The sequence below is a fragment of the Leptosomus discolor genome, chromosome 4 (assembly GCF_034619465.1).
Source record: "Leptosomus discolor isolate bLepDis1 chromosome 4, bLepDis1.hap2, whole genome shotgun sequence".
NCBI lineage: Eukaryota > Metazoa > Chordata > Aves > Leptosomiformes > Leptosomidae > Leptosomus > Leptosomus discolor.
In genome coordinates, this window is record NC_141394.1 from 18,874,478 (window position 1) to 18,886,735 (window position 12,258).

Consider the following 12,258-nt stretch of genomic DNA (forward strand, 5'->3'; position numbering starts at 1 on the left):
TGATGCAGCAGAGAGACAAACAGGATTCCCGGATGAATCCCGGGAACTACGTTCAATACACACAAGTTAGGCCTTTTCTGGAGAACTGTCAGTAATGCAATCATTTGTATTCGAGAGATGGATTAGGATTGGAACAGATAGCGTGATCTGGGGAATGGAGAGCTTGTTGTGTGACAGTGTATTGGAAAAGCTTGGTTTATTATCCTAACAAAAATAAGTATGAGAGGGCATGTGATTCCTTTCTTATCAATACATGAGGAGGCCAGTATGAGGAACAGAAAATAATTACTTAACTAAAAGACCGTGTTGGCAGAAGAGCAAATGAGTATAAACGCTTCATGAATAGTGCTGGGATGCAAATTAGAAAATGACTCTAAACTGTTATAGCAATCGTTTTTTGGAATGACCTTCCAGTCAGAAGGGTGAGAGAAGAAATTCAAATAATTTCAAGGTGTAGTTCAAGTATGTGTGAAAGGGGTTGTATTATGTGGTGTCAGTGACAGTAAAATATTGAAACAAATGATCTGGAGGTTCTTGCAGTCCTATGTTGCTAATACTTCTTTTTATTAAAGTATCAGGATCTTGATTGCTTTTCAGACTTTCATGACCACTTTTGAGAGGAGTGGGGTTAGTCAGAAAATGTATGCTCTACGCATATTCTTTCATATAGTAGAGCTAGATCTAGGTAATAGTAGAGCTGAAGCAACTTTCTCTGCTTCTCTCAACATCTGCTTCCGACGTCCAGAATACTAACAGGTGGGCAGTGCTGGTAAACATGGCACAGACATTAGGGAAACAATGTTATTCATTTCAAGTCTTCACAAAAGTTCTTCCTGGTGATGCTACTGCTGCAGCGCATGTAGCTGTAACTGCAGGGGAAAGCCACTGGTGGAATTCCCTGAGGGAGACACCCAGTGGGAAATGAAGGAGGTGGAGACTGATTGGCTGAGCAGAATTTCTCTAAAACATTTGTTTTAAAATTTAAAAACTTGTGTTAAAAGGTTACCTTCAAACAAGGGAAGGGGGGATAAAATCTTTAACTTTCTTTTTGGGTAATCTTATGACAATTTTCTGCTTCTATGGGAGCTGATAGTTTGTTAGTTCTGTACCTCACATAAAAATAACTCATTCAAAATACTGAACTTAAGGCCCCCAATGCATTCAGATGTTGGCAAAGGGATAGTATCAGCTTCTAGAGGGAACTTAGGTGGAGGGTGTGTACTGGGGACACGACTGCTCCAGCTGCAGAGGTTTTTTTAATTCTGAGTTCTCATTTTCAGCTGCTCCTATGAGTCAGAAAACTGATGAATATTTTGTATAGAGTATTGAAAGGTCTGGACTTGTTTAAGGTGGCAAGATTTTTTTTTTTTCTGTGTTTAATATGTGAATTACTTTCTGCCATTTGACTAAATGTTGCAATCTGTTGAGGAACTTGGAGTGTTGGAAATACCTATACTCAATGCAAATATAAACTTTGTTTCTTTTAAGTAACTGGTTCATCAGGGCACATGATGTCATGTTTAATTTATAGAAAGATTTCTGAAGAACTTAATGTGATTTTTATGGCAGTGGATAGAAATTATGAAATGCACATTTTAGCACGCTCAAAAATTGACTGTTTATTCAGTAAAGAAAAAAATGGGAAATTCAGTTCACTTTGTCAAGCTATTCAGAGGCATAGTGCAATTTTTACTCAAGTTTTGATGCAGAAGATTGTGTTATGGTAATTTTATATTGCCCTTGAGCTCATCATCTGATCGGTCCAGCAATATTTGCCTTAATTTATGTTGTGCATTGTATGTTGAAGTGAGACTGTGTTGACTGGCTGTTCATCAGACAACTGTATGTGCTTTTCACCACCCTTGGCTTGTATCCTCTCAAGTGTTCCCTGAAATAAGTAGTTGGAGTATAAGTTCTGTCCTTGGCTTCTCTAGCATGGTTTTTTGGCACAGGTTCTCTGATACTCACATGGAAATTAGATTTTTATTTTCTTTTCTATCCAGCTGCCTCAGGCCCTGTGAGCAGTGCTGAATACTTTCATTCTAGGGAGGCATTTTTCCCTGAAATTCCAGCTTGAACACTTGGCTTGTAGTCTGCTGCTTCAGGGGAGCAAGATGCTCAAACAGACAGACTGAGAGATTGCCAGATCAGTCATGTTTTGCTCAAGCAATATACATAGCTAGATGGGGGGCAGGAGGGAGAAAAATGTGAGGGACAAGCCTATATATAGGTATTTCTACATCCTGTTTTCTCAGTCATTCTGGAGAGAGTATTCTTTTGGAATGTAACTTGTTGGAACATCTGGCTGCAGTTAACTGCTGGTTTTTCGGGGTTGTGGAGTATATCTCAGTGATCTTTGGATAGTGGAATTGTAATAACCAGCCTGCAGTATTTGGATTTGAGCAAGTAACAGCTCTCCATTGGCTGGCCCATATAAATGAACAGCCAGAAAAGCTTAGGAATGCTCCATCAGTAGCTTGCTGACAGAAGCTAGAATTTGCCTTCTGTGACTTTTATTTCACAGTGAAAGCAAGCAGGGAAGAGCAGGCATCACAAGCATTTTGAAGGGGATTTTTACTCTTCCAATGTTATGGATTGTTCCCAGTATGCAACAGCCTTTAAAGGGGTTATTCCCAGAAATTATGATGGGGGGGTGGGGGGAGAAACGGCCTACTGGCTGATTGTAGTGACTAAGGACTTCAAGCATGATGTTATATAAAAATTATAACTGACAAAATGCCTAGAATATTTGGTACCTATATAAGACTACAGAAGGTTTCTTCACATTGTTGGGCTTTGTTCAAAAGAACTGAGACAGAGGAAAAAGTCTGTATTCATTATTTTGCTACCAGTGGTCATTATAATGATTGCAAAAATTTGACCTCTAAAAAAAAAAAAAAAGGTTGACTAATAAGCAACCAACCAAACTGCAATGCGATGCTGCTTCTGTCAGTCAGCACTTGTCACTGTGGGGGACTCTGAGCGGGTGAGTACCGTGTCACTTCCCTGTCACGGCTAGATGCATTGCAGGTGAGAATGGATGGTGTTTCAGACCCCTGCAATGCTTGAACTGTCACTTGTAGGTATTTCTTCATGGGTGCAAACTGTACACACAGTGCAAAGGTCATTTTTCCTAGCAGCTGTTCACAAGGGGAAGGAGGATGATCTCATCATGCAAAACAAGAATGCTTTGCAGCATAGGTCTGCATTAACTCTTAGCTGAGAGTTAACTGGGTGCAGCAAGACACGGCTTTTTCTTCTCCCTGAAAAGCAGTGTACTGCAGCAACTGATACTGGCAGGGTGTCTTTACCCCAAGTTTCAATAATGAGCAAATTAATTACTAGTAGCAGAAGAGCATCTATTTTTAATGGTGCTGAGACTCAAATGTTAATTATCTCTAATTTATAAAGACCATTTTTTTGGGTCAGTTTTAATCTCTCACGTAACCTAATGGTTGACAGATCTTTTTCAGTGAGGAAAACACCTGTTTCAAATAGGTTAAAAAAATTGAATCTAGTGCTCATGCTGTGTACTGTTACAAGGTAAATAAACAGGTTCTTCCTTCCATTTTTTCATTGCATACACTGAAAACGTATTAAAGATTATTTAGATTTATATGGATAGATTTGACAGCTTTTTCATATTTACATTGACTCCAAGAGATAAATCAAACTTGGGACTTTCCCTTCAACGATTAGTTATCTATCATATGAATAGCTGTGGAAGAGAACAGTCGTAGATACAGGGAGGTTGTTATAACTGTTTCAAATGTGTGATTTTCAGCTGTGTGTATATCCATTTTGGAGCATACTGGGGGAAAAAGCTGTGTATGTGATTTTAGTGCTTTGTGGGAGAAAGAGCACTAACAGGACCTGCCTTTTTTTTCCTCCTAGCCCTTCTTCAGTGCAGTCATTTCTTAGTTGTGTTAGGTAATTTGCAGACTGAGCATCAGCAGCTGAAGCTGTGAGCCATGCTGAGTCGGGCCCTGTACCCAAGCTGTAACCTCCTCCTGAAACCTGAGCTACAGTGGGCCGCTGTATGGATACGGTCAGTGCGTAGAGGCACAGTGCAAGGTAGTACAGCTCTGGTATGGCTGGCAATTATGCAGAGTCAATAAGCCTTGGTGGATCTGATCTGATTCTCTATAGCATGTCCCAAAGCACTCATAACGTATAGGTTTTTCTGTCACTTGGTCTATTCCAGCTTCCACCTGGATGTTGCAGAGGTGGCATGTTTGTGGTGCACTCAATACAGAGTGAGTTTCTGACTAAGCTATTATTTCTAATCTGTCGATTTCAGTTTTTTGAAGGCAATTCTGATCATATGCCCAAGCTGTCAAAACAGACAAAACCGTATCTGTAATCAAATACTTAAGGCATTTGTGGTTTTCTGCTCATTATTCTTACACCTAGTTATGCACCTACATAAGCTGTTAAACTCCGTTAACCTCAGTCTTTGCGGGAGGGATCTTATAATGCTTATCTTGTATGATGTGTTGGCACTCTTCTCTAGAAAGCATACGAAGATGCAGCCTGCACAGAGAAGAGAAATATACTCGGTTGTAGAGAAGTTGGAAAGAAAAGCAGCTTATGATGACTATTATGAGACTGAGAAGTTCGTATTTTCCATTATCCTTGTATTATTTTGTGAAAAGTGTGCCTGGAGGTAGTACATAGTCTCAGTGCTGCACAAATGAATGATTCTGACTCCACGCTCTGCAAGAGAATCATGATCAAACACTGCCTATAAAAAGTATCCAACCATATGCAGATATGCCTGCCCTTCTATTGGACCCTTTCAGATAAATAAACAACTGAAACTGTCATTTGGTATACAGCAAATAACAGGGGCATACATATAGTAGGGAAATATATATATATAATATTTTATTATTTTAATTTATTAATATATTATATAAAAATATTTTATATGTATTATACCACTGCAAAAGTGTTGCAGTCAGGTTGATACAGCTTATGTTCTCTTTACTTGTTTTCTCCTTTAATTTAATTTTAACATTTGTTAGTGTCTCTGCATAGCAACTTTTCCATTGAAACTGTAAACCCTGCAGTACCATGTGCATGCCTATTGGCAAAAGATTTTCTTTTTTGGTTTGTATGGACTCTTAGAAATAATTATGTACTAGGAGTTGGAAAATGAAATGTATTGGCATTGTCCTCCATCCAATAAGTAGGTATCCAACAAAGTATTGATGGAAGTGTTTTATTTTGCTGACTACGCTATGTTGATTGAACTATTTGGCAAATTGTTAATCTATATCATGAAAATAAATAGCTGGTAAATGCACAGTCTCATCAATATCTTTAAAAAATGAATTTGCTGCATGTACTGGAATGGGATCTACCCTATAAAAGCTGATCAATATTGTTGAAGAACCTAGTAACAATTTCAACATTTTCAGCTCATCCAGCTCCTATACATGAAGCTACAACTTCCTTGACTGAAAAGTTACAAGAAATACAGTTTCTCCCTGACTCTGATGGTGGTGCTGCGTGGCTGGCAGGCAGGCGGTGGTGGTGAGGTTGGGGGCTGACTGTCCATAGCTAGTGTCTGTGGAGCCACGGTGGTTGTGTTAGCGGAGTTCAGCGCTCGCTTTCTGTGCAAAAGGACCTGTGGGGGAAAGAAAGGTGCAGGTGGTCACTGTCCCAGAGCACCTCCAGGTAATGTAAAGGAAAAATTGTCTGCACATGTGTTCTTACACCACTGCCAGAGTTATACTGAGAGAGTAAAATTGTGAATGCTTTCCTGGAAGATGCTACATTGAAAGAGTAGAAGTCAATTTTTCAGTGACTGCTTTCAGTAGTCTCTTACGCTGCTCTTTGCCTGGTGTGGTGTGTGCTTAGTTATTGTGAATTGCCGGGAGCACGTAACAGTGCATTTGAGCAGCCAACAGCAATAAGTACGGGGAAGTCATTGGAAGCCACTGGTGATTTGATGAGGCAAATCTAGAGTAACTGAGAAAAGAGTCTAGCATTATTTCTGTCCAAAGCCTAAGTGCCTTCCAAACATGGCCTTTGGGCATAAAATGAAATGCGAAGGCTTTAAGGGCAGGCACAAAAGTTTCAGTACTGATAATGATTCAGTCTTCTGAACTTTGACAGTGCGTATGGATGGATGGCTTAGACTGCCATGAATGAAAGAAATATTCTTTTTAATCATATAAATCTGTCTTGTATTATAGGACAGTTAATGGAAGCTGGATTTAGCATTTATGCCTAGAGAAATTTGACACTTAGATATGTCTGTGATAAATGCACTAGAAAGTATAAGGGTAGCTACTCATTGCATATTCTTCTTAGGAGATTTAAAGAAAACAAAACGTATCATGAATCTCCACTCTAGTGCACTAGTGTTCTTCCTGGTACGACAAGCTGTGGTGTATAAAGGTAGCTGTATTATTTTATAAACTGAATCACTGGCATGAATCTTGTATAAACATTTTGCATATGGCCTAGGTTACAAGCTGGCGGTCTTGCTTGCTTTTTTTGATTTCTTCATACATCCCTTCTCTGGGAAGGTAAGGCTGAAATGTGTATTATTCCAGGGAAGTTTGGTCTTACCCCAATTCTGAATAAACTCACCATTCAAAGGTTTTATATTTTGGAAAACCTAGGGCAAATAATGAGAAAACTGAAATTCTAACAGGATGATGGATGCTTAAGATTAAAATCTGCCTTTTTGTTTGTATTTATATTTTGTAGTTTTTTAAGAATACTATTGGGGCCATTAGGGAAAAGTTGGTTTATGACAAGGTTTTGAAAAGTACAGCAGTGTTTAATCAGGTAATATACTGGGAGAATATTTGCTCTTTCAAATCCTTTGTATTTACCTTTTTTTCTCTTTCATTTTGTGGATTGGGACTAGAGTTGAGTTATTTCTTATGTGTTTTATTTGGTTGCGAACTGTCTGACTAGGTGTTTGTAATGATGCTTGCCTAGGCCCATGTGGACATCTCATAATGGGACTCTGATAATTGCAGTATTCTGCAAGGTTTTTCTGGGAATTCAACAACAGACAATATGAAAGGGACCAGACTATAGCTCCCATGTATGTACTTAGAAACACATATACAAATTCTCTTTTTAATAATTATTTTAAAACTGTTTCTAAAATATAAGTGTATTTGTGCACACTTGGATCAAAAAATCCTGTTTCCTTTCACAAGAAATGCATTTCACTGAGGAGAGAGGCACAGTGTAATGCCAATCCCACCAAACGCAGTGTTTATGTACATTTGTCTGTATGACTACTGGTTATAAAGTGGTTAAAAGCAAAGAAAAACAAAACAAAAAACCAACAAAAAACCCCTCATGTATCTGAATTTTTTTACTTATTTAACTCCATTTGTAATTACAAAATGTGTTTCTGTTATATGGAAGGCTTATAGTGTAGGTTTGTTTGGTCTTGACATCCCTTTCCACTTCCCTACTGGGTCACAAAAACAGAGATAAGTTCTCCTGTACTGAGACTTTTTCCAGCAAAAGAAGGACTGAATATTCTATGATTCCAAGTGTATATTTTACTCTACTTATTTCAATAAGCATAAAAGATACTTGGACTTTGTCTTGCTTTAAAGCACACCTTAGTATTGTGCAAAAACAGTTACATGTGTTTTAAAATACTTGCTGAACTGCTTCTGGGTTACAAATGCACCTTCCTATAAATCAGTGGTGAAGAGGAAGGTTCAGTCTTAAATTACTTGTTCATGTTTCTTGAATAAAATATTCATAATAATTAGAAAATGGAAATACCTCGCTTCTGTGTTGGGCCAGATGTTACCTCTTTGAGGCTAGCATCTTAAAATGACGTCAAGTTTTTGGCCTGGCTTTCGTACTCCTTCTTTCTTTTAAGAAACAGATCTGCTGTAAGTTACTCCCCTGATTTCTGCAGCCCCCAAAAGGGTAAGACAGGTATCACCAACAATGACATATCAGTAATTTTATTTTCATTTGTGACTTGAAGTATTTACAGGTAAATTTTAGACGTGAATTCTGTGTTGAAATTTTTGTGCTAGTAGAGACCCAAATGCCTCGAAGTTGCTAATATTATATTAGTGGAAAAAATCCAAATGTAAAATTACATCCAAATGAGGACTCCCACAGACTTCTGAAGTATGCTGTCCCTCATTAAATTAATTATAGTATTTCTTTACTGTCTTCAGGCTTCTGTGGAAAAAAATTGTTCCCACTATAGAGAAAAAGGATAAGAGCTGACTGAGAAAAGCTATGGTTCTACTTTGTCATGTCTCTGGCAGATTTATGGTTGGCTCTTTCTAACAACATGTTGCATTTAGGATAAAAGACAAGTAAAATTATATTTGTTTTAAAGGAGGGTTTTCTTTTTGTATAGTAAGTGGCAGCTAGAACAAAAGAATTGAGGGATGCATTTGAGGGCATGGGACAAAATGAGTCTTTTGCTGACAGATTTGCAAAATGAGTTTGAGTTTTACTTTGAAATCAAGCCAAAACTTTGTCCTTGTGGTGCCATGCTGCAAATGGATATCTCTTATTTAGGCTAGGTAATCAAACAAATGTGAATGCTCAATACATGCCTCTCTTCTGTGTTGCTGAAGCTGGCATCATTTTACCAGCAAGCTAATCCAGTGGGCTGATTTGGCTCAGGCAGACCATGTTAGAGAACTGTTACAGAGGTTTTCTTATACTTTTTCCATTTCACTTTTACTATTTAATCAATTCTCTGTTCTCATCCAACATTCAACAATAAATTATACAGACCCTAAAGCCCCCCTGCAGACCTGTACTGTATTTTGGGAAATACGGAAGAGTAAGTCAGGTTGTCCCCTACTTTTTCTGGTAAAATTAAAGTAGTTGTGTACAATGACAGCTCCACCCTGCAAAAAATGCAGGGATGACTGGAGGTCGCTTGTAGGGGACAATACACAGACTTTCCTTCTATGAATGCCTACAAATACTTGTTACCTCAAAAATGCTCAGAAAGTGGTATGAGGAGACAGGGCCATACATTGTGTGAGACTGGGGATCTGCAAGTCTGTCCAGATCAGCCTGTAAAGGCAAGTACTTATTTGGAGAAAATACTTTTTAATGTACTATGTTCTTTCATTTGTGGTTGAAAATTTTGGTTCCAGATGATAACTCTAGGTGAAGAATTCTGGCATTCAACTTAGAGCCAGAGAGTCTGATTTTAGGAAAGGAACAACTGAGCACAGCCTTTCTCTTTAGAGAATCGTCAAAGTTCAGAATGATAAATGGGTAGTGGTGAGGAACTTTCTCCACAGTAACAGAAAATATTGTGCTTAAATTATTACTTAATTGTTATTAAATTATATATACATATATATCTACCCTAAAGTTTATCTCCAAAATGTCGAAACTATGAGGAAAAAATGCATGAGCACTTCTCTCGTTCTTATTGGAAAGTAACAACAAAAAAGTGATATTTCATTTGCCTTTTTTTTTTTTCTTCCTCTCTTAGGTCCGCACCAATGTTCTACCTGATCACAAGGAGCAAAGGCCAGATGTTGGAGTAAGCAAATTTTTTTTCATGAATTGATTTTTTTTTTTAACCTCATCAGCAGACACAGACACCCAGTGAAGAGAAATGGTGTTCTTCCTAGCTGCTAAACAGGGCCTGGCAAGCTTTTTAATAATTGAGTTAAATGAATAAAAAATTCAATTAATGTAATCCCATTCACATATTTCTTGAAAATCTGGATGAGACTGAGATCTTGAAATCGCATTGCCTGGGTAAGCCTGGCCTGTCGCCTTCTGGTTTCCATGTGCAGAGTATAAAAAGTTCTGCTGTAGGAGTTGCCTTTGGGTTCACTTTAAGAAATTACACTGGCAGCACATGGAGGACTTATTTTTCTGTGTAGGTCTGCAGAAGTTTTGGCAAAGGTATTGGGAAGGTTAGAACCTCCCAGATAGTATGGGAGTGGGAAATGTTGGTCCTGCTAGAGCTGAATAAAAGACCAGGCATGATCTGATGCAGGTATCAGACCTGTGTCTGCGAAGACTTAAAATAACTGGATTTTTAAATTTTTAGCCTAAGTAGTTGACTTTCTTATGTTACCAGGACTTCCTTGGTGTAGTTTCCAGGACTTTAGCTGGTATTTGAAAAATCTGTATTTTGGCAGCAAGATTAATCTTAGTGAAATAATAGATGTGTTTCAACTTTTCGTATACCTATAATAGAGATTTTTCTCTTTGGCTACCTGAGGTTATTCATCAAACTACTGAAGGCACGTATCTTAAGATTTATAATCATAAGTATCCCACTAGTAAAATTATAGAAGCATGTTACTCTGTAATTAGCATTACAGCAGCAGTTCTGTTTAAAGCCTACTTTTCAAGCCTTTCCAAGTCACTTGCGCAAAGTTAGATTGGTTTGCAGGCTGCCTGTTCGTGCCCCACGGTAGACTATTTGTATCTAAATCAGTATGGAAAAAATATTTTCCAGCATTGAAATTAGACCCCTTGAACATTAGCATAACCCTCTTCATTTGTGTCACGGGATCATTCACAATTTTATTTAATTTTGCAAATAACTCCCAATTGCATTCGCAGGCAAAGAAAATTTTGTTCTAAATAAGCATAAAAATATGAGGCAGACAAATAAGTAGAATTTTTAAAGCCCATAAAATTATTTATCTTTACTTTTATGACCCTGGAAACTACATATGACTCTTGGATATGGTTAGTGGGTACAATGACCACAGCTCCTAGATCATATAGGAGAGCAGTGTAATTGCTTCTTAGCCGTGATCATATGAGGACTCTGACTTAGGGTTCTTAAATGGATTTGTAGTTCTACTGTGCTGCAGAAAGAAGCCCCAAGTGACCCAACCTATGGGAGTTTCATTCCAAATGTCCATCTCCCTCTTTCCAAATGGTAAGGTTGCAAGTACAAGCACTCAAATGCCATGAAAAGCCAGAATAAAGGCTGCTATATAGACATTGTGCTGAGGAATGTGTTCTTATTGTACTAAGAGGGATATGCTCTTGTAAAAAGATAACTAATCTGAGCTAACCATCCCACCATAGAGATTTAGTGAAGAAACACTGTCATGTTGACTGATCTAAAGGAAGACAGAACTATTTGTGTGTTCACACTAGCAAGGCTGTGCATCACTGCTTGTCACACCTGGACGTGTTTCTTGTAAAAGTGCGTGTTTCATGTTGGCAGTGAAAACTAACCATGATCTTGGTTTCTATGACTGAGGTATTTTTCTCTATATATTTCTTATAGGCCTTTTTCTTCACTACTTCCTGTTCAGCACTTCCCAAATCCACTGACTTCCCAACCTTCCCTAGACTCTCAGTTTGAGTCTTTTTTTCTTTTGTTGCTTAAGTGCCAAACAACACACAGGAAATCTGAGCCTGTGTCATTGATGGGAATGAGCCGTAACTGATGACTTTGGTTACCAAGTAGGAGACCAGTGTAGCTACTTGCCTAAACTAAGAATTGTGATTTGAACTGTATACATTTTATATGTGAGAAAACCTATCTTAGTGTAGAGCTTTATTGTTAGCATTCAAACACTCAATATTCAGCTGGCCTTCCTGAAAGAAAACAGGCTGCAGTGTTGGTTGTTTTTTGTTTTGTTTTTTTTTACTAGAGGAAGTTACGCTTCTCGATAGCAACCAATTCTATTTTCTTTTTCCCTGAAGGGGAAGGTTGCTCTCTGCATGCAGCCTGTGTTGACTCAGAGCAACTTGATTCTTCTTTAATTTGTATATCCAAGAACATATCTAATTTAGCCTGGAATTTTACTTTGCTATTCCAACTGTAGAGTAAAATTGGTATGATATAATAAAAACAAACTTTGTGTACTTCTTATTGTTTTCTTGCAAAAATTCAACATAATCTTATGATCTCATTATAATTTATTCAGAGCAAGTAGTATTGAGTTGTATATTTGCAAGCTAAATGGGTAGAAGACGGCTGTAGACTGATATTTTCTTTCACGTTGTTCCCAAGGAAGAATACTACTGATGGTTAAGTTAACCAAATGAGATTTTAGCAATGTGCAGCCAGATATGAGCAGAGATTTAAAAATAACCAAAATGCAAAAGAAAATTCATTTGTTGTCTTCTTTGCACTATTTTCTTGATGATATGTGAAGGTGATTTTGATAGAAGGAAAAGATATAGGGTGAGACTTAATTTAACTTTAGACATTCTAGTTTCATTAGCATGTTTCTCTGCACTTGTACTGCACTGAATAGGTCCACCTTACAATGGAAATAAAGGAAACAA

At 37.8% G+C, this 12,258-nt stretch overlaps 1 protein-coding gene across 3 annotated transcripts in view; it reads left to right on the forward strand.

Moving 5' to 3' along the window:
* INPP4B (inositol polyphosphate-4-phosphatase type II B) overlaps nt 1-12,258 on the forward strand; it is a 198,709-nt gene that overhangs the window by 61,522 nt on the left and 124,929 nt on the right. For all 3 annotated transcript variants that reach the window (XM_086464572.1, XM_086464571.1, XM_086464570.1), the window contains exon 5: nt 9,476-9,526. In XM_086464572.1, the coding sequence (XP_086320698.1) occupies nt 9,476-9,526 (51 nt within the window). The remainder of the gene's footprint in view (nt 1-9,475; nt 9,527-12,258) is intronic.